Source organism: Salmo salar, chromosome 14, assembly GCF_965601325.2.
Source record: "Salmo salar chromosome 14, fSalSal1, whole genome shotgun sequence".
Classification (NCBI taxonomy): Eukaryota; Metazoa; Chordata; class Actinopteri; order Salmoniformes; family Salmonidae; genus Salmo; species Salmo salar.
This window is the reverse complement of record NC_138304.1, coordinates 14,790,151-14,816,007: the sequence shown is the minus strand read 5'-3', so window position 1 is coordinate 14,816,007 and position 25,857 is coordinate 14,790,151. Positions and strand designations below refer to the sequence as shown.

General features: G+C 44.5%; 1 protein-coding gene across 7 annotated transcripts in view; it reads right to left on the bottom strand.

Annotated features, from left to right (window-relative positions):
- LOC106568947 (3',5'-cyclic-AMP phosphodiesterase 4C) overlaps positions 1-17,620 on the bottom strand; it is a 59,476-nt gene extending 41,856 nt beyond the window's left edge. For 4 of the 7 annotated variants that reach the window (XM_014139814.3, XM_082960755.1, XM_014139816.3 and 1 more), the window contains exon 1: positions 16,871-17,620. In XM_014139814.3, the coding sequence (XP_013995289.1) occupies positions 16,871-17,112 (242 nt within the window). In that variant the 5' untranslated portion in view covers positions 17,113-17,620. Of the gene's footprint in view, positions 1-1,525; positions 2,287-9,925; positions 10,931-16,870 lie in introns of those variants that run through there. The other 3 variants (XM_082960758.1, XM_082960757.1, XM_082960759.1) reach the window with 3 other exon arrangements.
- Positions 17,621-25,857: the final 8,237 nt, after the last annotated feature.

Here is a 25,857-nt window from a genome sequence, read left to right as displayed (position 1 = left end):
TGCTCTTTATCTCACCATTTCATCCCTTCAATCTACACGCAGAGTCTGCCCACGGGAGATTACTCACAGTCAGGGAGCCATTTTGCTCTCTGGGGAGCGAGGCTGGGTCGGGGAGTCATTCAGAAGCTCGCAGGAGTCCCCTTGTTCTATAATTCCCTTCAGTGGCCCATCTTGTGGTCATACAGCACAGGAGGGTGAAAAAAAACGAGTGGGCTGTTCTCGCTGGTAGGAAAAGCTCTGGTACACTACAAGTGTGATTGCTTTTTCCAGTAGACTCTAAGCCTAAACCATCCAACTGAATTAAACATACAAGTACTTTCATTCCAGAATTTCACACAGTTGTTGGTTGTTGTTCGGGCATATCCTACATATTTTTTTTGGGGGGGGAACAAAATACATTCTCTATCCAAATAAATTCCCTAATGATATTGTTGAGGAGATACAAGAGGCCAGTGATTCCCTGCCCTCTGACTCCCATACTCCCAAATGTTCTGCATTATATCTGATAAACATAGATCAGGCATGAGAAAAGGCTCAGAGGAATGAAATGTAAACATGTCTTTATGTCTCGATTTCCTCACTCCCTACTGGCAATGAGGATTGATTATATGGGACATAAAAAATCTCCAACTTCTTGAGCCCTGTGAGAAGATTCAGAGAGCTTTGTTGTACAGTATGTCCATAGTGTGTGTGTGTACTGTATATACAGTATATATGTGTGTGTGTGTGTGTGTGTGTGTGTGTGTGTGTGTGCGCACGCGCGCGCACGTGTGTGTGTGTGTGTGTGTGTGTGTGTGGTGTGTGTGTGTGTGTGTGTGTGTGTGCGCGCGCGCGTGCGTGTGTGTGTGTGCGCGCGCGTGTGCGTGTGTGTGTGTGACTTGTTCTTCCACAGCCCACACAGTCTAATTGATAGTGGAGGGGAGAAGCTTCGAGACGCTTCTATGCAGCTGTTTACAGAACTGCCTGCCTGCCGATTGTTGCTGGACCTGCCTTTTCTCAAGTCTCGACTGCTATGCACAAGGCTACTGTTTTAAGGTTGAACATACATATGTTATGTAGGAGGACATCCTTGAAGCGATATCGCTGTAGGCTACAGTATGCGTTTTATGAATGATCCCATGAAGCTAAACAGCTAACCATTAAGTTAGACTCAATGGAGAATACATGGTAGGGTAGTTCATTTGGAAATTGTTGGGGGGAAATTTTTACTGCTACAGTATCCCATTGATTAGCTGAGATTAGATCAAGATCAGAGAAAATAGACATTCTCCGTTTCACAAAGAAACCCCTTACAGTTTCCTTTCATATACTGTACAGTAGGACTGTGATTATAAAGAAACCTGGGATATCTGGGATATATCTTTGTAATCACAGAAACGGCTTATTTGGAGTTATCTCAACAGCCATTATCGTAACTTTCCTTTGTGTCATTGTGTCAATTTTAATGATACCACTCCAAATGGTGCATTCTACAGCAGCATACAAATGGCAAGGCAACAAAATGTAGATTTGTTTAGCATATTACCGCCTGCGTTTTTGTATGATGTCAATAGGCCTGTTGACGGAACAGGGCGATCCACAGACATTCCCGTTCCGCGCTTTGAAAGAGCGATCAGCGGAGAAATAGAATCCACAGTTTGTTGGCACACTCATTTTTCACCTTCCTTTTCTCTCTCTCTCTTTCGCTCTTTCGCTCTTTTCTTTTTCTCTTGGTGCTTCTTCCCAGGTTGTCATCTCAAGTTGTCATCACTGTACAACCCATTGTCTTTTTCTTGTTCTGTCAGGAGGGTCAACTCTTCTGCAATCACCCTTGGTTCTTATCACCTCTAAGGCAGAAGCTATGCCCCGGGCTCCAAAACATAGGGAGAATAATAATGGTAGAAATATGCATTTTATCTGTTCTTCAAGCACCTAGATTCTTCTAGTTCATTTCTTCTTCAGTGTTGGTATGAAACATCAATGACAGAAGCACATGGATGGGTTCTTCAAGCAAAGCCAGAAAACGCAGACTCTGCCTGCTGTCAATTTCTCCGTTTGTTCTCAGCGGCTCTCAGTCTCGGTACTTCTGTCCATGTTTCAGGTTTTCTTCAGGAACACCGTTATCGTCTTCTATCTGTTTCCCTCTGGTTGTTAGAACTTAATAAACTCAGCACTGACTCCTGTCCCTGTGTAGTCCTACAGGACTGGAAGCAGTCGTTCCTGTGTACCAGCCTGCCACTCTAACCCTATGCTGCCTGTATGAGAGAGCGAGGGTGTGTCTCTCTCTCTCTCTCTCTCTGTCTAGCTCTCTCTGCGTGTGTGTGTGTGTGTGTGTGTGTGTGTGTGTGTGTGTGTGTGTGTGTGTGTGTGTGTGTGTGTGTGTGTGTGTGTGTGTGTGTGTGTGTGTGTGTGCGCGCGCGCGCGCTAGACAGGGAGCAAGTTTCACTGTGAGGTCATGGCTAAGAAAGGGGGCGTGGCCCCAAGGAGCATGGTCCCAGCCTCCTCAGAACGTCTGACACATTAACCCTTTGTTGCACTTCCACGAGACTGGAACGCTTATGGAGTGCAGTGTGAGTTAGTTTAGCTCCTAATACATCAATGTAGTAATTAATAGGGACAACATCCTGTGCAGATAACATCAGAGCACAACATTCTTCGATATTCTCCCATTGGGCACAGTAAACGTATTATTTCCAGAGTTATTCCTATGACCAGAAAAAGTGAACTATTCCTCGATATTAAAATGGACATGAGGAGCTGCTAATAATAATAAAAACACAGGGCTGTCGATACACTGCAGCTGCAGCGTGACTGGATGTAGGAGGAAGCACGTTTTCTGTTTTTTTGAATGGTGTGATGTAGCAGAGGGTTTGGTGAGGTGGGGAAGGATGGCTGTTTTCTGGTTGCCCAAAGGATGAGTAGTGAGTCATAACAGGAAGGGAGTATAATGATGGGGTTACTTAGTACCTCCTGGGGCACAGGTCTTCCTAAGGAATGACTTGTGGTTTTGGCCAGGGATGGGCAACCAGCTCAGTCGCTGTCTCAACTTACTGTTGCTAGGTAGAATAGTAAAATACACCAGGTGCAATTTTAAAATGTGGTTGTGCATCAGTTTTACTCTTATGTCAGTCACTGATAGTCAGTCAATTAGCCCATGTCAGCTAACAGTATTTACATTGGTAAGTTAGTCTAGCGGCCAGCGATCTAAACTTGTAGTAATCATGGTCGAATTACCGTTACTCAAAATATCATATAAAAAAACGACAAACATTTGTCATCACGCCTCATGGCAAAATGTACAGAATGGCAGCAAACTTGCTTTAAAACTGCAATGTTTTCTCTACCCCCTTGGCAAAATGTGTGGAATTGCACAAATTTCACTCTAAAACGTAAATGTTTTCAAAATATGGAACCTTACCCGGCTGGCCCACTCTAGTCTTAATAGGAGAATTTACAGCGGGACGTTTTTGACAACAGACCAGATATGAGCCCTAAAGTTAAATTCTATGAATGTGATACAATAATGTATGGAATTGACTATAAATGTTGTGGCAAATATAAAAAAAAGTGATGAAGCAGACAAAAGCATCTCATTGTCTAAGTATTCAGAGATAACAAAAGCACTACTTGGAATAATGTGAAATCAGATATGTAAAAGAAAAAAGAAGTAACTATTTCTACTGCAGTCCTGTCAACAGCTCTTTTCTCCTCAACAAGAACGAGGTCAACAGATACATTAAAACACATTCTGAGAATGTAAGTCTTTTGCAACAGGGTATTATTGGCAATTACCCCCATGTGTCTTCCTCATATCTATCTATCGGGTTGCTGTATTCACATTAATCATGTAAAATGGACGCCACTATATTTACTCTGTTTGAGAGCCCTTTTGCCAATGCACTGGTTATGAGTTAATCAGCACAATGACTTGTGCTTTGGCAGGTGGGCCTATTACTAGCATATTAGTGGACAAAAAAACATTACTGCCTTCTTGGGATGTGATATGTACCAGATGTCCTTTTCGCAGAGCAATATTCTATAAATGAAAAAAATAATATTTGGACTTATTTCACCACAGAGCAAAAATAAAGTAATCAAAGAAGATGAATAAGGAGCTAGAAGTGCAAGGTCAAATACATTATTTCTGGCCTCTTCTTGTGGTGTGAATACACACTGGGCTCCTATCTTCTCCAATTTCTGCATTATAAAGGGCTTGGGGAGGCCTCTGGCTCCACGTCACAATCCTGGAAGCTGGTGGACGTCTGAGGAAAGCCAGACTCCAGTGTTTAGGTCTGGTCAACGTCTTCCCATTTGTCCTGAGACAATGGTTCTAGAACAGAACATTGGAGCTATGTTGACCGGTCTAGATAAAAAAAGGCAGACTATTAGTGTCACAAACTCTGACAAGCTGAGTCAGACTACAATAGGCATTCCACCAAGTGAAAAGTAGGGCATCAAGTGAAAAGTAGGGCATCAAGTGAAAAGTAGGGGCATCAAGTGAAAAGTAGGGCATCAAGTGAAAAGTAGGGGCAACAAGTGAAAAGTAGGGGCAACAAGTGAAAAGTAGGGCATCAAGTGAAAAGTAGGGGCAACAAGTGAAAAGTAGGGGCATCAAGTGTCACATGTAGTGTCTGTCTTTTTCTGTCTTCATTTTAATATTGTCAAATCACCTCATTACTAAAAAGCTTAAGAGTGAACAGTAGAACTTGTCTCAGTGTTTGGTCTATAGGCATTGGTCAGTAACCTAGGGAACGCTACAGTTAGCCCGCATGAGCCAGACTCAATGGTGATGTGTCTGTCTGGGGCCACCGCAACACTGGCTGCACGGGCCAACAACATCCCCATACGTCAAAACTAATGGACCCGCTCAAGTTGAAAAGTAACATTGGTGCCATGCGTAGACACCGTTAACATAAACAGCCAAAGGAAACAATGACACAAATCGGATTATGCCAGAAAAAAAATTAGCACGGGGGGAAACACAGAAAGGATAGAGGGAGAGTTTTGTCACAGCACCCATTATATTAGCTAAACGTGTAAACTTAAAAAAAGAAGCCAAAACGGTTGTCACCCAGCCAGGAGCGAACCTGCTCGAGTATGGTACTTGCCAAAGCCTATATATATATCTCTCAGGGACGTCAAATGTTATGTTATGGCATGTACTCTGGTGGGGTATCAGTGTGTCACCGTATGAATCATAAACTGCCGTCTGTCAGTGATAGGAGGTCTCAGAGAGGCCTGAGGACTCGCCAGGAGTGGGCTACATAACCTAACCCGGCCCCACCCCTGGTCTGGAGCCCTCTTCTATGTAACCCTATCTGGCCCAGGCATGCACAGTCACAGTCCCCACGTCACTGTATCACCCCTGAACCATGGCCAGGCAGACTAATGCACTGAGATTACACCATGGCTAGGTATGTGTGTATTTCCAAGTTTATGTGTTTGTGCATGACAGTTTGCGCACTGTTTCACCCACTTTCTATCTATATATCGTATTCTAGTCATGGCTCTTCCTACATAAAACATTTTTAAAAATCTGGATTATGTGTGTATTGTTTAAAAAATATATACAGTATATGTTGCTAGGTATTACTGCGCTGTTAGAGCTAGAAACACAAGTATTTTGCTGCACCTGCGATAACATCTGCAAAACTGGTTACGTGACCAATAAACGTTGATTTGATTTGATGAGTGCTTGATAACAAAACAATGAATAATCCTCACAGTTTGTTCCCAACCACTGTTCCTTTGCTCAGCCAGTCTCCATGCAAACGCTAGAGACTTCCTCCCTCTAGTGGTTGGAAACAAGTCCTGGTGCCCTGATACTTCCACAACACCCAGGGCAGCAGCCACATGCCATGTGAAAGAACAGAACAGGCTTCAATACAGAGGTCAGGTCAGGTCTGAACAGACAGGGCTCAGAGTTAATACCTTGTTAGAACACTACAAAAGCAAGGCATTAGATGCTTGATCCCTCTGACACCTATCAGGACAGAATTCTCCTTAAACAGTACGAATCGTATCTGTTGAAGGCAATTTACTAAATGCTCTAAATTAGTTCTAACCAATCACGCTATCGTCTTCAAAATATGACCCAAAACAATTAAACTGGTTGCCTGTAAACGATCAATTCTCAGTCGACACGGTGTGAAATATAAACTGAAAGACATTTGCCACAATGTCTTAATGACAGGCCCAGACTGGGCCTGGTTTAATTGTGGTTCATTGATGTGATCTGGGTCTGGACAATAGGGAGGTAAACAGGGCGGCTTGGAAGCGAGCGGCTTGGCGCGGTGACAGCCAGAGTTGGCCCAGGCCAGGCAACAGCCACGCTGGACTGGATCGATGTGCTTTGGGAAGGGGGGAGGGGGGGGGGGTTGATTGGGGAAATCAGTCATGCTGAAAATATGGAGCAGAGCATTGACGCACATGGACAGTGCCCAGCCACAGCAGCGCTTATCGACTATTCTGGGCTCGGGGCTATTTTGGGGACCTGTGGACACTGACACTGTTGTCCTGTAATTGCGTTACCTCGCTTGACACTCTAGATATCTCTTATTAGCACCCCTATTCAGATCCTCGCTGAAACTAGACAAAAAGAGCAGAACAGATCATACTCTACTACTAACCTGGTCTGTAGCCCTTCTCCTCTAGAGAACTACGGCCCTTAGGCCTAGATCTTAGACGTAGAACACAGACTGTACTAAGGCGATTCATTATTAGGAATCCAAACATTCCTTTCAGACCAGAACGAATAACTGTCTATTCCATTGCACCTCGTTAATGTACCATCAATGTATTATTAGTTGTATTGAATGGTATCGAACTGCAGTGAATCCCATCCATCTCTGTTAGAGAAATTATGCCAGTGATGTCTCCAAGTCGTAATGGTGTCCTGATACCAAATGTTACAGAGATGAATGGTGGCCTGGTACTACCAGAACAAGCTTATGAGCTTCTATTGTGATGGGTTGGGAACACATCTAGAATATAACAGACTGCTTTGTCTCGGCTCTGGGGAGAAAGTGTGTGTGTGCGTGAGTGAGTGCACGCGCGCTCATGTCTGTGTGTTCAGAGGGATTGTCACTATTGGGGCCTAAAGATTTCTGAAGCCAGCAGAATTCTATTATGACATGCAGGGCAGAGAGAGGCAGGCTCCAGTGGCAGACAAAACAAAGGATAAACCAACCCGTTATTAAGTCACCCTATATGGCGCTTTCCCTGAACATGTACACTATAACTCTCTAATCGATATGCATGACTGATATACTATGAATAGTAGTTATTCTCATGAACAACACTATTACATAGTGAAATAGAGCCATGAATAATAGTTATTCTCATGAACAACACTATTACATAGTTAAATAGAGCCATGAATAATGGTTATTCTCATGAACAACACTATTACATAGTTAAATAGAGGTATGAATAATGGTTATTCTCATGAACAACACTATTACATAGTTAAATAGAGCCATGAATAATGGTTATTCTCATGAACAACACTATTACATAGTTAAATAGAGCCATGAATAATGGTTATTCTCAAGAACAACACTATTACATAGTTAAATAGAGCCATGAATAATGGTTATTCTCATGAACAACACTATTACATAGTTAAATAGAGCCATGAATAATGGTTATTCTCATGAACAACACTATTACATAGTTAAATAGAGCCATGAATAATGGTTATTCTCATGAACAACACTATTACATAGTTAAATAGAACCATGAATAATAGTTATTCTCATGAACAACTATAAAATAATACCATGTATTGTTGTGGAATAACTCTCTGTTAACTCTGTTGCAAAACTCTGTCACAGACTACGAGAATCTTTGTAGATTAAAATGTTTCCTATGACACCAATTTAGACTTCCCTAATCCCTACATGAACTCCACTTTGGAACGGGTTGGCGAGACATGCGGCAAGACATGTGGCGATACTAATCTGGTCATATTATGGGCGAGTGTTCTGTTCTGTTGTCTGTGCGCTAGATCTCTGTCTTTGATCTGCTCATATGATTGTGCCATAATCACAGCTGGAGGACTGCTTGGAGGCAAAGGGGTAAGACTGAGATCAAAAGACAGAGTTACTAAAGCTCCCCCATCATATTTTCATGTTTCTCATTTATTTAACTCACGGTAGAGGAGTGAAATTGCGAATTTTGGAATAATGGATTAGGCTATATGTCATTTGAACTTTGGCTTTTTATTATTTTATTATTTAGTTAATAAACCAGTATCAATATATTTTATTGGAAAACTTGGGGATTTGACATGGGTAACTACTGTATACGTAACCCCCCAGAAATATTATCAATACCTGACAATTCTGAATACTTTAGTGTGACACTATGGCTAACCCTCATGGTGTGTGTGTGTGTGTGTGTGTGTGTGTGTGTGTGTGTGTGTGTGTGTGTGTGTGTGTGTGTGTGTGTGTGTGTGTGTGTGTGTGTGTGTGTGTGTGTGTGTGTGTGTGTGTCGTGTGCGTGTGCGTGTGGTGAAGGGGTCTATCCTCATATGGGATCGTGGCGTGTCTGATCATCGTGACTCTGCTTGGCTGCGGCCCATCGCCCCCCAAGGAAAGACATCAATGGACACTGGCTGTGCCATCGATACCCTGGTCCCAGCGCCCTCAGGGTGGGACACCCAGAACAACAAAACGCACCACAGCCAAACTTCAAAACACACCACAGCAAAACACACCACAGCCAAACTACAAAACGCACCATAGTGAAACTACAAAACACACCATAGCAAAAACGCACCACAGCCAGACTACAGTGCCATCACAAAATGCCCTAGAACATAACAAAATGCTGAACACTCCAAAATACTCCATAAAAACACTGAAAACGCACCACAGAAAACTGCTGAAACTAAACAAAGAATAGTAACACCACCAAATGACAGATCTTTGGCTTCAACATTGGCTTCTCTTGTCACCCACTTGAGGGTGTTTTAGCACCAACTAAAATGCTGAGTATGTTACTATAAATAACAATCCCGTGGCATATCACAACTTCCCTGAAAGGCAGATGTGCACAAAGTGATACAACTGAAACCAAATGCAGACAAGTACAATATGGTAGAACTGTTAGGGATAGCACTTCTGTACAGCAGTGAAACTTTGGTTGTTAAAAGACACAATGATTTTGAGGGGAGTCTACTTCTCAATAATATTCCTCGATGATAACCTTATGAAAGTTTACCATCCACTACATAAGAAACCCTTTTGTATCACCAACAACAGGTAAAAAAGAGGCAACACATAAAAAATCATTATTAAGGATTAATTCATGATCATTATCCTTATTTAATGATGATTAATTATGTCTTACTGGTTACAAGGAGAAAAATGTAATAATTTGTCATGCGTAATGAAGATGAAAAACAACATATAATAGAGAACATACCGTCCAGTATTTGATAGTGATGGGGGGATCGATACAGTTACATATTGCGATATAATTTTTTTACCGTATTATATAGATATTTTGACTCCGAGTATCGATTTGTAAAATGTTGTTTTGTTGCTAGGTAGCGTTATTCGGCTGTCCCGCGCCAGTATTTTTCATCCTATAGCTTATCCTCCATCTTCTTTTTAAATAGTGAGCCAACAGGTTTTCAGGACTTTTATTTCCATGATTGATCAAAACTCATTTTCTCGTGCTCTCTCTCGTCTCTCTGCAGCAGACATAGTGAGCAATATGTTTGGAACATCAAATCGCAGTATCGAATCGCAATACATAATAGAATCGTGAGAATCACAATACATATCGTATCGGCACCTAAGTATCGTGATAATATCGTATTGTGAGGTCCCTGGCAATTCCCAGCCCTAGTATTTGTACAGTACACACACACACAGTACAGTTGTGTCAGCAAGTAACTCATCACAACAAACAGCTTACACCACAGGACTGTACATACCCAATGCATGAGTGCCTTCGAGAGGAGGGGTTGCTATGCACAGCTTTCCTGGGGAAGCGAGAGTCTTTGTTCATCATTGCGCCGGCTACTTCAAAGAGCCAAAGGTACCGGTGGAATTCAGAGACGCAACAGCCTTCAGATGACAGGGGATGAACAGAATGGACTGCAACATTTATGTGGCCTGTCTGGGTATTATTAGTACTGTTCAGTTACAAACTAAACACGGTACACCTTGTGAGAACAATCGGTCCACAAAAGCAGAACAAAGTTACATCTACTGCATCTAGCAGAGACACAAGAGGGATTAATTCAAGTTCTGCACGGTCAATAACAGGTTTTCACGCAAATGTTAGGGCTGGTTTGTGTCCATGCAATTCCTGAGAAGAAGAACATGTTATGATAAAGTAGTGCCTTCATTGAAAAGTAGAAAGCTCAACTTGAGCCACCAAAGTGCTACAGGATCTGGTCCCTGCAGTGGGGATATGTCCTATTTTTCTTTTCTTTTTACTGATAAAGTTCACCTAACTCTGTGTAAACACACCTAAAAAGGCAGAATGATGCCTGTTAGGAGCCCATCTCAGAAAGCATATGAGTTTACCGACGGGCCAAATCAAATCAAATTCAATTGGGGCTCATATCAGCTGTCAGCGCGGCGCAGGTCTGGAGCTAATTCCCTGCTTGTTTTCCGTTCTGCTCACCAGCAAGAAGCCGAGATAAACTTTTCACTTTTACTCCTCGCATTCCTAAATAGATTAACAGCAAACTCAATCTTCCCAATAGCCAGCGGACTGACAGGGGGAGGGGTGCGAGAGTCCTCCAAATAGGGTCCAAAAGTCGCCTTAAAACAAATACTGCGCTGATCTAGAGCCCAGGAGCTGCTTTTTTCTTTGTTCAAATAAAAGCTTGAAGAACTTTATAAAAAAATCAAGAGAGACAGAGAGAAAATAATCCCAAAGATGCTCCCAGGAGTGTGTGGCCCCTCAACCGTCTATATCAGACTCTCTTCTCTTCTGAAACTGCCTTGGAACAACAGACAATAACGCTAACTCTGCCGAGAGGGAGGGAGGGAGGGAGGGAGGGAGGGGGGGGGGGAGGGAGGGAGGGAGAGAGGGGGGGAGGGAGGGAGAGAGAGAGAGAGAGAGAGAGAGAGAGAGAGAGAGAGAGAGAAGATAGAGAGAGAGAGAGAGAGAGAGAGAGAGAGAGAGAGAGAGAGAGAGAGAGAAAAGAGAGAGAGAGAGAGAGAGAGAGAGAGAGAGAGAAAAGAGAGAGAGAGAGAGAGAGAGAGAGAGAGAGAGAAAAGATAGAGAGAGAGAGAGAGAGAGAGAGAGAGAGAGAGAGAGAGAGAGAGAGAGAGAGAGAAAAGATAGAGAGAGAGAAAAGATAGAGAGAGAGAGAGAGAAAAGATAGAGAGAGAGAGAAAAGATAGAGAGAGAGAAAAGAAAGAAAAGATAGAGAGAAGGAAGAAAGAAAAGAGAGAGAGAGAGAGAGAGAAGAAAGAAGAAAGAAAGAAAAGATATAGAGAGAGGGTCATAAGATGAGAAGTTGGAACAGTCTGAATGGTGCTAGGGGCCGGGTTGTACTGCTGAAGCCTACCGGGACTATGCTAGTGAAGGGGGGAGGCAGGAGGAGAGAGGTATTTTCTAATCCCAGATGCAAGGTTCCATTGCGGTCCGCTACGGATGCCTCGTCTAGTTCCCTATAGCTCCGCTACAAGCCGCAGTCATAGGACTGACCTGCTTCCAAATGAGGCAGCGGCAACTCACCCCGGTAGCTCAATAAAACTGTGTTTTTTTCAAAATCCAATAGATAATGGGAGGGGGAGGTGTCATGGACATGGAGTTCTGTCTGAGTGCTTAAACTATGGAGCGGCTGCGGATCCGACTTTTCCCTGACCTTTTTTTACGTGCACTAGTCCAGAAGCTTCTGCGCATGTGTTTATTCCATATACACAGTCTGAGAACAGGCTAATCTGGTGAATGCTGCTTGTTTAACCTTTTACACTCATGGGAATTGGCCTATATGGATAGTGTTAAATAGAAATGTTTCTTACAGAAGAAATATGAAAAATATGTGTATAACCATGGTAGCAATTAGCATGAACATTTCCCTTCACTGGAACTAAGGGGCCTAGCCCAAACCATGAAAAACAGCGCCAGACCATTATTCCTCCTCTACCAAACTTTACAGTTGGCACTATGCATTCAGGCAGGTAGCATTCTCCTGGCATCCGCCAAACTCAGATTTGTCCGTTGGACTGCCAGATGGTGAAGCTTGATTCATCACTCCAGAGAACGTGTTTCCACTGCTCCAGAGTCCAATGGCAGTGAGCTTTACATCACTCTAGACGCTTGGCATCTTAGGCTTGTGTGCAGCTGCTCGGCCATGGAAACCCATTTCATGAAGCTCCTGACGAACAGTTCTTGTGCTTACGTTTCTTCCAGAGGTAGTTTGGAACTTGCTAGTGAGTGTTGCAGCTGAGGACAGAAGATTTTTACACGCTACACCCTACAGCACCCGGCCGTCCTGTTCTGTGAGCTTGTGTGACCTACCACTTACGGCTGAGCTGTTGTTGCTCCTAGACGTTTCCACTTCACAATAACAGCACCTACAGCACGAGCAGGGCAGAAATTTGACAAACTGACTTGCTGGAAAGGTGGCATCCAATGACGATGCCACGTTGAAAGTCACTGAGCTCTTCAGTAAGGCCATTCTACTGCCAATGTTTGTCTATGGAGATTGCATGGCTGTGTGCTCGATATTATACACCTGTAAGCAACGGGTGTGGCTGAAATTGCCAAATCCACTAATTTGAAGGGGTGTCCACGTACTTTTGTGTATATATAGTGTATGTCACCTGTTAAATCCACTTCAATCAGTGTAGATGAAGTGGAGGAGACAGGTTAAAGAATGATTTTTAAGCCGCAAGACAATTGAGACCTGGATTGTGTATGTGTGCCATTCAGAGGGTGAATGGGCAAGACTAAAGATTAAGTGGGGGGGTGCAACTCAATTTTAGGAAGGTCTTTCTAATGTTTAGCATACTCAGTGTATATGCATAATAATCTTTCCCCTTTTCATATGTCCTTGCATGTGCCCTTGTTTGTGAGTCCTCAAGTTATTCATATGAAAACAGACTCATATTGTTTATGGTCATGCTTCCTCTGCAGCAGTAAGATCTTCTTTTTTTTTACATGAAACAAATATCTCCTGCAGCTGGTTAGCAGCAAAGAAGGGTAGGCATGCAGTACGGTATGTTGCATGAGGCTCCAGAGTGACTAGGACATGGGTGGGAAACATACGGGAAGGAAACACATCAATCCAACAGTCTGAGCATAAGACCAGAGGCAAAAATATGTATCTACAATACATAATATAGCAGCCTCTAGTGAAAATTAGAGGTATTACATTGTTTCATTGTTTGTCCAATTTCGAAAAAGCGAGGGACAATTTTGATCCATAACATGATTCAAACATTGGCCCTGATGTTGTTTCTAACTGGAGCACTATGCAGAGCCTTGTAAAACCAGACCCAGAGCCTTGCTTTACTATAAACAGGCTACTGTTGTGTTCAAGACAACTGTCTGGTGACCTACACAGAGAACGAAAAACCCATACCCCAAAACAAAAGGATTAACCTGAGCACAATCAGTGTAAAAGGACAAGGATGTGGGTTTTTGCGCTACGTCATGTCTGTTGAGTGTCATACAGAGGGTAAAGCAACTGCGGGAGAGTTGAACCACCTGGAGGCACTTGAAAGTGAATGCCGTTGGGGTCAGGCCTTGATACTTTACGCCTGCTGACACCGGACAGCACTTAACAATCCTCAAGACCAGACAAACAACAGGACTGAACAACATACAGTAGCATATGGTCGAATTGTGTTGCTAATGAAACGAGCATCAACGCTATGAAAAAAGGATTTCTCACCTCACTTTGACCCAGTCAAAGGTATTTTTCTAACAATCAACTAAAAACCAGTTTGAGGTGCAGTATTTTCATTCATCGCTCAGAAATTACGTTACATTTATTTTTTTATTTTTTACTGTGACTCACTTTTATTAGGGAACTGCCTGTTAGTCCAGCCGTTTTTTTAAGGCAATCAACATAAAACACAATGCTTGACAACAAAACATCACATTACACCGGAAGGAACTACTGTGGTTTCCTCCAACATGGTCTCCAACATTTCCCTCAAACTAAAACATTTATCGTCTCCTGCCCTGATAAACTTAAGCCGCCTGTCTGTACGTTTTTCCAACAGACTGCTAGTTTGTTTAATTCATCCCCTTTCCCAGCCATCCTGCAATAACTCATCTCCAACAGTTTGTTTCGTTCTCGTTGTTAGGGGCACTGTACATTCTCAGGGGCTCAGGCCCTTTACAAGGCTCCGTCCATACAGGATGGCCCCTCTTTCTAATTATAGTTTTAAACAGACCAAATTTCCATGAGATGGACAGATCTGAGATAAACCATAAAGATGGAGTGCCTTTCTTGGTTTAAATCACACACTCCCAGGCAGGACCATTAGGAGTAATGTTTAAATGCCCGAGCAAAATGATCCCACCAATAAAATGTAATAAAGATGTATGAGTCCGTACATTTTTTTTATTTTTATTTATATGCGAATTAGAGGCTAACCTCCACATAGGTGACAAGGTTTTGTGTCATGTCAACAGTCTCAGGGTTTTTACGTTTTTCATGGTTGCTGAAACGTTACCTTGCTTACAACAATTGAGAGACACCTCTTTAACAGTCCTGTGTGCTTACTTCTTACTTCTTGTGAGGGTGTGTGTGATGTTGATGAGTGCAATTTTCTCCATTCCCCTAAACTGCACTTTGCACAAGCAACACATGGTGTATAAACTGGAAACACCAATCCCTCTTAGGCAGACACGGTCACAAACATATGAGAGAATAAACCCAGTGAGTGTTTTGCTGTTTGAAAAAAACTGTCCTACCCGACAAAATATTTATTTTGCTCCAACGCAATTAAGGTCAAGTGCTCTTTAATCGGCCCGGCTGCTTCGTCTCTTCAACACAAACACAGTAAATATTTGATTTGCATCAATATCATGGGTTACGACTAGTGGGAATGGCGTAACAGGGTCATTAAACAAATCCTATCAATAGGCTTAGTCAGACAAGGGCTTGAAAAGTGTCCCTATAAGGCAGCTGTCCTCATTAAGTACTACTAGAATGAGCATGGCTCTGTTTTTTCAGGGGACGTCACGCATCACGTTGCTTTCTAGTATCTGAGTAGAAAAGGTGACGAACCACCGCGGATGACAAAAAGCCACCTAGTCAAGAAACACATTTGTACTTGACAATGCAGAAGAACTTGAGTATACTGTACGACTCAACTTCAAAGAGAGTCTTAAACTTAGGCCTAACCAGGTTATTGGAGGAGAGATTGACTTCATCACTATCACATTTTGTAAGAAGTGTTGACAGGCTGAATGCACCGAGGTGTCTGTTTAAACTACTAGCACACAGCTCAGACACCCACGCATACCCCACAAGACATGCCACCAGAGGTTTCTTCACAGTCCCCAAGTCCAGAACAGACTATGGGAGGTGCACAGTACTACATAGAGTCATGACTACATGGAACTCTATTCCACATCAAGTAACTGATGCAAACAGTAGAATCAGATTTAAAAAACGGATAAAAAGACACCTTATGGAACGGTGGGGACTGTGAAGAGACACACACAGGTACAGACACACATAAGCACTCTACACACATGTACACATGGATGTTGTATTGTAGATATGTGGTATTAGAGTACTGGCCTGAGGGAACACAATGTGTTTGGTAAAGTGTTATGAAATGTAATGTCATATAATATTTGAAGTTGTATATAACTGCCTTAATAACTGCCAAATACTAATAAAAATGAAATATTGCAAGTTTGTCATCAGTAAGCCCATGTTCAAGGACTGTATATTGAGCTACAAATAAAACTCTGGTCACACAATTGTAACAAATCTTCAGTAAATGTATCTAGTATGTTGTAGACTTAATGCAGATTTACATAATTGGCCTCTATTTATTTCACCTCAACAGAGCACCCAATGAATAAGCATTTGGCAGACCAACCAAAAACGGACTAAATTCACATGGGATTTTTTTTTTAACCTTTATTTAACTAGGCAAGTCAGTTAAGAACAAATTCTTATTTACAATGATGGCGGAACCCGACCGAACCCTAACCCGGACGACGCTGGGCCAATTGTGCGCCGCCCTTTTGGGCTACCAATCACGGCCGGTTGTGACACAGCCTGGAATCAAACCAGGGTTTGTAGTGACGTCTCTAGCACTGAGATGCAGTGCCTTAGACTGATGCGCCACTCAGGAGTCCTACTTGAAGAATATCCTGAACACCTAATCTAATTTGTTTTGTTAGTCCACAAGAAAAACAAAGACACGTTTGCAGATTAAAGAGGGGATGAGATTATAAAAATTAAACATTCAAAATCCAGAGAACAAAGCTTTTATATTCCATAATATTGAGTGTAAATCTGTTATTACAACAACTCTAGTGTATGACGAGGACCTTGTAAAACCATTTCATAAATGCTCCTAACTTTAAAGAATCCATAATATTTGTTTTCAAATTAACAGTTACTATGTGCAAAACACAACAATGAAACAAGGCTCCATCTAATTTAGACCACCTCAGGCCAGAAGAAATTCTGCTCATCCACAACAAAGGCATCTATTCAAGCACAGCACAAGCCAGTACTTTCAAAAGTAATTGTTAGCTGCAGTATAAAAAACCATCACTGCTGATTTAAACTTCAGATCACCTTTAGAAAGGGTCTCGAAGAGTTTTCTTCTACCACCTTTGAAGGTTTGCTCTCTAAACACAACGGGGTAGTCACACAACCCTGGGGGACCCCAAGCTCAGATAAAACAGGCATGGAACACAAGGAGGTCTCTACCTGGGAGTGTGGGCCAGAGTGAAGCGCCTCTGTAGACTAATGCTCCGGTTTATCAGCAGCTTCCTGAAGAGCAGCGGGGAGTTTCGGGGTGACCCACGCGGGGAGTCATGGGGGGACATCTTGGGGGATGTGCCTGGTGATCTGGGCTTGAGTTGGATGACCGGAAGCCTGCTGACCGGCACCCCTTCAGACTGTTCTTCGGACCGCTCCTCCTCAGAGCTCTCAGAGCACGCTTCACTCATGGCCTCAGTCGTTTTCACTCAGTTGTTTGATCCTGGTTCCCTCTGTCCCTTTGTCCTGGGAGTGGCAGGTAGCCTAGAGATTAAGCGTTGGGCCAGTAACCGAAAGGTCACTGGTTCAAATCCCTGAGCCGACTCAGTGAAAAATCTGTCAGTGTGCCCTTGAGCAAGGAACTTAACACAAATTGCTCCTGTAAGTCGTTCTGGATAAGAATGTCTGCTAAATGACTAAAATGCAAAAAATTTAAATGTCCTGGCTTGGCTATGCTGTCCTGGTGAATCTGATCAACCTTGAAGCTTGGCTGTTCCAATCCTCCTCTCACAAAACTGACTGGTCAGCGCAGAGGCCAGTAAACCTGGATTTATCTCTCCATTAGTCAGGGATACAACTAAAACTGACTCTAGAAAGTGCTCTGATAAGAGCACCTGAAAAAGCTAGACAGTGCTCTATCTGACCCTGTCCTTTATTTGAAAACAGCCCTGTCTCTCTCCAAAGATCATAGTCGTGGTTAATGGACTCAAACATTAGTGCAGTGCAATCCCTCCCCTGCCTGCCCATGCTTTTGTTTACATAACTGCTAGGCCTTCCCTCACTCCCTCCCTCCCTCCCTCCCGACTAAATATGGACGTCTGATTTACAGTGAACGAGAGGCATGACAGATCACCCCCTCCCCCTCCCCTTGCCAGAGCATAGCACTGGTCCTCTTCAAACTATGCTCTATAATAACTTCCTCTCTCAATTTCTCTGAGAATAAACATTAACCCTGCTCAACTTAACATTACTCTGGTCTAAGTCCCAGCGCTATTGCGACGTCCAAAAATCCATTTTGCCTTTCACATGCTCACAAGTCTACCAGGAAAAGTCACATGAAGGGCCCGCGACTATAAAAAAGTCAGGGAAGATAAAATTCTAAAGAGCATGGGCCCTGTCACGATGGCTCTCTCTATCTGTGACTAGGGTACTCGCTTCCCTGAGGGGCTTTGTTTATCAGGAGGAAAAGAGAAAAGGTTTTCCTGCATCTTACGACTTGCAGCTGAGCACCGCGCTCCCCAGAATAACCTAGGAGTCAGGACATCTGATGCAGGAGGAACCTATGACAGCCAGCCGGGTAGAGGCTAAGACAGTGTTGCCTTTTAAAAACAGGCTCTTTTGGTTCTCTCGTAACTCTCAACGAGTGTCCTTATTAAAGAACACCGATCCTTAACAATGGGACGGTGGTGAAAAGAGCTACTCGACCCCTTTAGGAGAGACTGACACACCACTTTCTAACAGCCACAAACAACCATCTCAGGGTAAATGATTAAATGTCTGAACAAACCTGCTGTTCTAAAGTTATTTCTTAAATAAGAGTAACATTTCAAATTAGCCTTCAACAGATCACCAAGGTTCGTTTTAAGAAAATATTGAATACAGCTCAATTGAAATGCTTTTGTTGCGTCAAAAGGACTTGCTTTTTTAGCCGAAGTAGATTTTGGCTTGCAATTCAGACAATGCTAAAGTGGGCACAAATTAACCCAATTTTTGAGGAGGATAATCAACGCTAATATTAGCCAGTGAAAGCATCATTTTGGGTTGCAGTCACCCCTGGCCCCTGGACTACTTCCAAGAAAATATAATGAAAATGTTATATTTGGGCAAACTATCCCTTTAAACACAGCTGTTTTTCAGTGTTAACCAGACCAAAATGACCTGACCATATACAGGGATATTAGCAGGGCATGCATGATGGCTCCCTCTCCTTGTTCGGGCGGCGTTCGGCGGTCGACGTCACCGGTCTTCTAGCCATCGACGATCCACCTTTAATTTTCCATTTGTTTTGTCTTTGTTTTCTACACACCTGGTTTCATTCCCCAATTACATGTTCATGTATTTAACCCTTTGTTTCCCCCATGTTTTTGTGCGTGATTGCTTCAATGTTCATTCGGTACATTATGGCTGGTTTTCGACGGGTGCTGTTTTCACCCGTGCGTAATTGATTACCGTTTATTGTTGGTCAAGTGTATTGTTACCTTGTGCCTTTATTTTGAGTAAAGTAAGTTGCTCACTCATTCTGCTCTCCTGCGCCTGACTTCATGCACCAGCTACACCCACCTTCTGACAGAATCACTCACCACAACCATATGAAGTCAGCAGGAGCAGACACCCCCGTATTAGGGGTCGAGGAGCGCGTCCAGCAGCATGCGGCCATGCTACAACATCTCGGCACCACCATGGATCGCGTCCTGCAGACTATGGATCGCTGGGAGAGAAGAGGAGTTCCTCCAGCACCTCCACCAGCACCACCAAGGGCACCACTACTCACCCCTCCTTCACCCGGGCCCAGTGGGATTCGGCTCGCTCTTCCGAGGGAGTATGATGGGACGGCTGCGGGATGTCAGGGGTTCCTACTCCAGCTGGAGCTCTACCTGGCAACCATCCACCCGGCTCCTTCGGTATGTGAGAGCGTGTCCGCCCTCGTCTCCTGTCTCTCAGGGAAAGCCCAGGAGTGGGCAAACGCCGTATGGGGGGAAAGAGAAGCGGTGTTGGACCAATTTGAGGATTACACCCGCCGCTTCCAGGCAGTTTTCATGTGAACGTCTCGTCCACCTTAGGCAGGGGACGAGGAGCGCACAGGAGTTCGCTTTGGACTTTCGGACCCTGGGCTCCAGCGCGGGATGGAACGACAGGGCCCTGATCGATCACTACCGTTGTAGTTTGCGCGAGGACATCCGTCGAGAGTTGGCCTGCAGGGACACCCCTCTCACCTTTGACCAGCTGGTGGACCTGTCCATCTGGTTGGATAACCTGCTGGCTACCCGCGGACGTCGACTCCATCCCCCAGCACCACCGCTCCTACGCCCATGGAGCTGGGAGGTGCTACACTTAGGGCGACCGGAGGAGGGGCCGGTCCATGCACCATCTGTGGCTGGTGCTGGGGAGGTTCCTCTGGGAGTCGAGGCAGCAGGCAGGGCACTCTCGTGTCACCCCAGGTGAGTCGGGACCAGGCTTACCCAGAGCCCTCTGTTGCACACATGTTTTTGTATATTAATTTTCCTGAGTTTTCCCTGCATTCCCAGCATAAGGCGCTCGTAGATTCAGGCGCAGCTGGGAACCTTATTGACAGATCATTTGCCCATAGTTTAGGGATCCCTATTGTTCCAGTGGATATGCCCTTCCCAGTTCATGCTCTAGATAGTCAACCATCAGGGTCAGGGCTAATTAGGGAGAACACCGCTCCACTGGGCATGGTGACACAGGAGGGTCACAAGGAGAGAATCAGTCTCTTCCTTATTGATTCTCCTGCGTTTCCCATGGTGCTGGGCCTACCCTGGTTGGCCTGTCATGACCCCACTATTTCGTGTCAACAGAGGGCTCTCACGAGGTGGTCACGAATGTGCTTGGGGAGGTGTTTAGGGGTTTCCATTGGTGCGACTACGGTGGAAAGTTCAGACCAGGTCTCCACCGTGCGCATCCCCTCTGAATATGCCAATTTGGCTCTCGCCTTCTGTAAGAAGAGGGCGACTCAATTACCACCCCATCGACGGGGGGATTGTGCGATAAATCTCCTGGTAGATGCAGCACTTCCCAGGAGTCACGTGTATCCCCTGTTACAGGAGGAGACGGCGGCTATGGAAACATATGTCACCGAATCCCTGGGGCAGGGGTACATTCGGTCCTCCACTTCACCTGCATCCTCGAGTTTCTTTTTTGTGAAGAAGAAGGATGGAGGTCTGCGCCCGTGTATTGACTATCAAGGTATCAACCAGATCACTGTTAGGTACAGTTACCCGCTACCTCTCATAGCCAGTGCGATTGAATCAATGTACGGAGTGCGCTTCTTCACCAAATTGGATCTCAGGAGCGCTTACAACCTGGTGCGTATCAGGGAGGAAGACGAGTGGAAGACGGCTTTCAGTACCACCTCAGGGCACTATGAGTACCTCGTCAAGCCGTACGGGTTGATGAATGCTCCATCAGTCTTCCAGGCCCTGTAGACGAGATTTTCAGGGACCTGCACAGGCAGGGTGTAGTGGTGTATATTGTTGACATCCTGATATACGCATGCGCCGAGCATGTGTCCCTGGTGCGCAGGGTGCTTGGTCGACTGTTGGAGCATGACCTGTACGTCAAGGCTGAGAAATGTCTGTTCTTCCAACAGTCCGTCTCCTTCCTAGGGTACCGCATTTCCACTTCAGGGGTGGAGATGGAGAGTGACCGCATTTCAGCCTTGCGGAATTGGCCAACTCCCACCACGGTAAAGGAAGTGCATCAGTTTCTAGGGTTTGCCAACTACTACCGGAGGTTTATCTGGGGCTTTGGTAAGGTAGCGGCTCCCATTACCTCACTGCTGAAGAGGGGACCGGTGCATTTGCAGTGGTCGGCTGAGGCGGACAGGGCTTTTGGTCAGCTGAGGGCTCTGTTTACCTCGGCTCCCGTGCTGGCTCATCTGGATCCCTCTTTGGCGTTCATAGTGGAGGTGGCCCCTGTGCCTTCTTTTCGAAGAAGCTCAGCCTGGCGGAGCGAAACTATGACGTGGGGGACTGGGAGCTGATGGCTGTCGTCAAGGCCTTGAAGGCGTGGAGACATTGGCTTGAGGGGGCTAAACACCCTTTTCTCATCTGGACTGACCACCGCAATCTGGAGTACATCCGGGCGGCGAGGATACTGAACCCTCGCCAGCCAAGGTGGGCCATGTTTTTTACCCGTTTTGTTTTCACCCTATCCTACAGACCAGGTTCCCAGAAAGCGAAGGCAGACGCACTGTCCCGGATGTATGACACAGAGGAGCGGCCCATGGATCACACCCCGATACTTCCGGCCTCTTGCCTGGTGGCACCGGTAGTGTGGGAGCCCACTCCCCTCCAATGTCCAGCTGGGCGTCTGTACGTTCCGTCTGCTGTCCGCGACCGTTTGATCTATTGGGCCTACGCGTCCCCCTCCTCTGGTCATCCGGGCATCGGTCGGACAGTGCGCTGTCTTAGTGAAAAGTACTGGTGGTCCACTTTGGCTAAGAACGTGAGGGTTTATGTTTCCTCCAGTTCACGTCAAGGGTCTGGAGGGCATTCATGGAACATCTGGGGTCTCGGTCAGCCTTACCTCGGGTTTTCACCCCGAGAGTAACGGGCAGGTGGAGAGAGTGAACCAGGATGTGGGTAGGTTTCTGTGTTCTTATTGCCAGGACCGGCCGGGGGAGTGGGCGGCGTTCGTACCCTGGGCAGAGATGGCCCAGAACTCGCTCCGCCACTCCTCCACTAACCTCTCCCCCTACCAGTGCGTACTGGGGTACCAGCCAGTTCTGGCGCCTTGGCATCAGAGCCAGATCGAGGCTCCTGCGGTGGACGACTGGTTTAGGCACACTGAGGAGACATGGGACGCCGTTCATGTGCACCTTCAGCGGGCCGTGAGGCGCCAGAAAACCAGCGCAGATCGCCACCGCAGTGAGGCCCCGGTACAACCGGGTCTGGCTCTCGACCCGAAACCTGCCCCTCCGCCTGCCCTGCCGAAAGCTGGGCCCGCGGTTTGTGGGGCCATTCAAAGTCCTGAGGAGACTGAACAAGGTTTGCTACAGGTTACAGCTTCCCCCCGATTACCGAAATAACCCCTAGTTCCATGTGTCTCTCCTCAGGCCGGTGGTGACTGGTCCACTCCAGGAGTCTGAGGTGCAGGAGGTTCCTCCGCAGGTACTACACTCTTAACGCCCAGTTCTAAAGGTTTGACGTTAACAGGATTGATAAAGTTTTGTTTATATTCCATTGAACTACATACTAGTTTGAGAGTGTATCATAGCTACCAACCCAGTCACTTCAATTCCCCTGGCACTGCATCAAAATTGCACTCGCAACTTAACATGCAAGCACATGGACGTCTCGCCAGACAATATGGCCACTGTGAGGCACTGTTGTCAATGCTGAGTGTTTTTAATGTTTTGTATACTCAGTATATATTATTATAATTTTTATTTAGGGGTTTTGGGGCCCCCCTAGTGGCCCGGGGCCCTAAGTGACCACGTATGTTGCTTATGCCTGGAGCTGGCCCTGTAATTTACATGTAATTTCTGTAGTTGCAGTTGCAGAGCTGTCATAGATCATTATTGGGCAAATGGCGTTCCATTTAATGAGGAAGACATGTCAAGAATGAAGTTGATATTTCTATAGCTTGTTCATACCAGACCTTCAACAGAGCCAAGCAATGTCCTTAATTATTCAGTAGGGCTCTTTCATGTGCATATTGCATCCAATAATATGCTATCGGGAGTCAGCAAGGACTTGTATTAGGACCATTTTACTATTTCAAAGTATCAAAATATTGTAATTTATTTTTAGGTTGAGGCTAGCATAGCACGAAAGATACAGAAAGCACTACTCCAACTGAGAGGATCTAAAAGTCTAAATATAGCCCCCGTTCATCTGCTACCTTTCCCACTCACTCTGCACCACACCACAGGGAGAAGAGGGTTGGAAAGCCCCAGCATTCCAAACAAACAACCAGACTAACAAAGACCTATGAGGAAAGAGGTATAAATTGGTTTGGAATTGGGCAAAAAAAAACATTACACTTACTGGAGTGGCCTGAAAATGCAGCCGGTGATGGTTTCCAGGCTCCTAGTGAACTGCAGGCTGAGTGAGGAGGACTTGGAGACAGGCTGTACTTGTTCTGCACTCTTTCTGACGTCCTGGGTGAAGTGTCAGCGGGACAGAAGAGGGAGTTGCAGTCTTCCAGAGAAGAGACTTTTGACAGTACAGGTGAGGTCAGGCTTGAGTATGGGTTCCTTGAAGTCCTCCTCTGAATGTTCTTCATGCAGGTAAAGCATTTTCCCACTGGCCCTGGATGGGAGTGAAAAACACATTAGAACACTAGCAGTGGCCACCTAAGGCCTGAGATTGCGACTCTGTGGACAAAACTTATATCTGACTGTTTATTTTTAAAAATTGGGTTATTTGGTGTTTGTCCACCCGTCAAGATCAATATGCCTACATCACAATGACAACATTTAATGTACGTTTCCTCAATGTAAAATATGACCATCTCAGAAACTCAAATGGAATTTCTTAATAAAACTGTTTTCCATTTTCAAACGGTGCCACAACATAACAATAACTAAAAATACAAAATGTTTTGTATACCAAAATATCTTCAAACCAAATGTATTCCTTTACTCCGCTATTTGGAAATAAACCTAACAAATCTATAGAATCATCAAACACAAAGCAATAAATGTCTGTATGTTGTACTTAATTTGAAGACTGGGAGAACGATGACAACAGTAGATAAGAAACTCTAAATTGGTCTACAAAGACTTTGGTGTTTTCATGAGAATGTTGGAAATGTGATGAAATCTTCAAATCTTCAAAGCCATCTAAGCTCTGTTTCTTGGAAATGGGCTCTGTTCCTTTGCCTGGCTACCTGCCAACCTGCCAACCTGGTCTCAGAGCATGTAGTATTATTCTGTATGTAAATTCGCAGTCCCTTCATTGCGTATGATATGTTACGAATTACAATTCTTATGATACTGCATGTTACGAATTTTCAAAACCAAATATGATACGAATTTGCAAAATGCATGATATGTTACGAATTCCAATTTGTTGTGGCTAACAATAGCTAGGTGACTATTTGGCTAATGCTAATGTTAGCTAGCTGGCTAGCGTTAGCTAGGCTAGGAGTTAGGGGTTAGGACCCCAAGGGGTGCATGTTTTCTTTTTTACCCTAACACTACACAGCTGATTCAAATGATCAAAGCTTGATGATTAGTTGATTATTTTAATCAGCTGTGTAGTGCTAGGGCAACAACAAAAATGTGCACCCCTTGGGGTCCCGAGGACTGTTTGGGAAACCCTGGGTTATGGTTAAGGTTAAGGTTAATGTTAGGAGTTAGGTTACATGGTTAAATGGTTAAGGTTAGGGTTAGGGTTAACTGAAAAGGGTTACAGTTAGGGTTAGGGTTAGGGGAAGGAGAAGGGTTAGCTTACATGCTAAGTAGTTGCAAAGTTGCTAATTAGCTAAAATGCTCAAGTTGTCCGACCAACCACCCTCCTTTCGTTTTTGTCTTAAGTAACCTACTGTCTTATGTAACCATACCAAACGTGACATATCATACTAATTTGAAAGTACCGAATTTACATTTATTATGTAACGTCTTGTCTGTGAGACCAGGCTGCAACCACCCAGACTCCTTGTTATGGCACGCCCACTAACAGCAGTTAGTGCCGCGTTCAAAACAACTGGGTACTCGGAACTCGGAAATCTCCAACTTCCGACTTCAGTGAGTTCACGTCAACTGAGAACTCTGAAAAAACGACCTCTGATTAAAAAAAGTTTTTTTGAACAGTAATCCAACTGGAGCTCCGACTTTTCAACCTGACGATCACTGATGTCATGATTTGATCTCAGGTTTTTTTCAGAGTTCCCAGTTGTCTTGAAAGCACCATTAGTGTGAGTCATCAGGCTGTTCCTGGGACTGTATCACCTTTAGCACAATTTTCCAGGTCACTGTTTTGAAACTAGGTCTGTCTTTCAGGCCATCTCTTAATAAAGCTTCAGAGGGTTGAAGCACACAAAACCCCTTCAATCCCATGACTTCATTTTCCATCTATGACAGAATGTTACCTTGCCATAAACAATAACAACAATAGCAGGGGAGCTATCTATGCTAATACACTCACTATTGTCATATTTATAAGACCACTGAATACATTGCCATAAAATTCCTGAAATACCTGAAATGTTGTATTTTTGTACAAGATAAATCGTATTAAAGTGAATATACA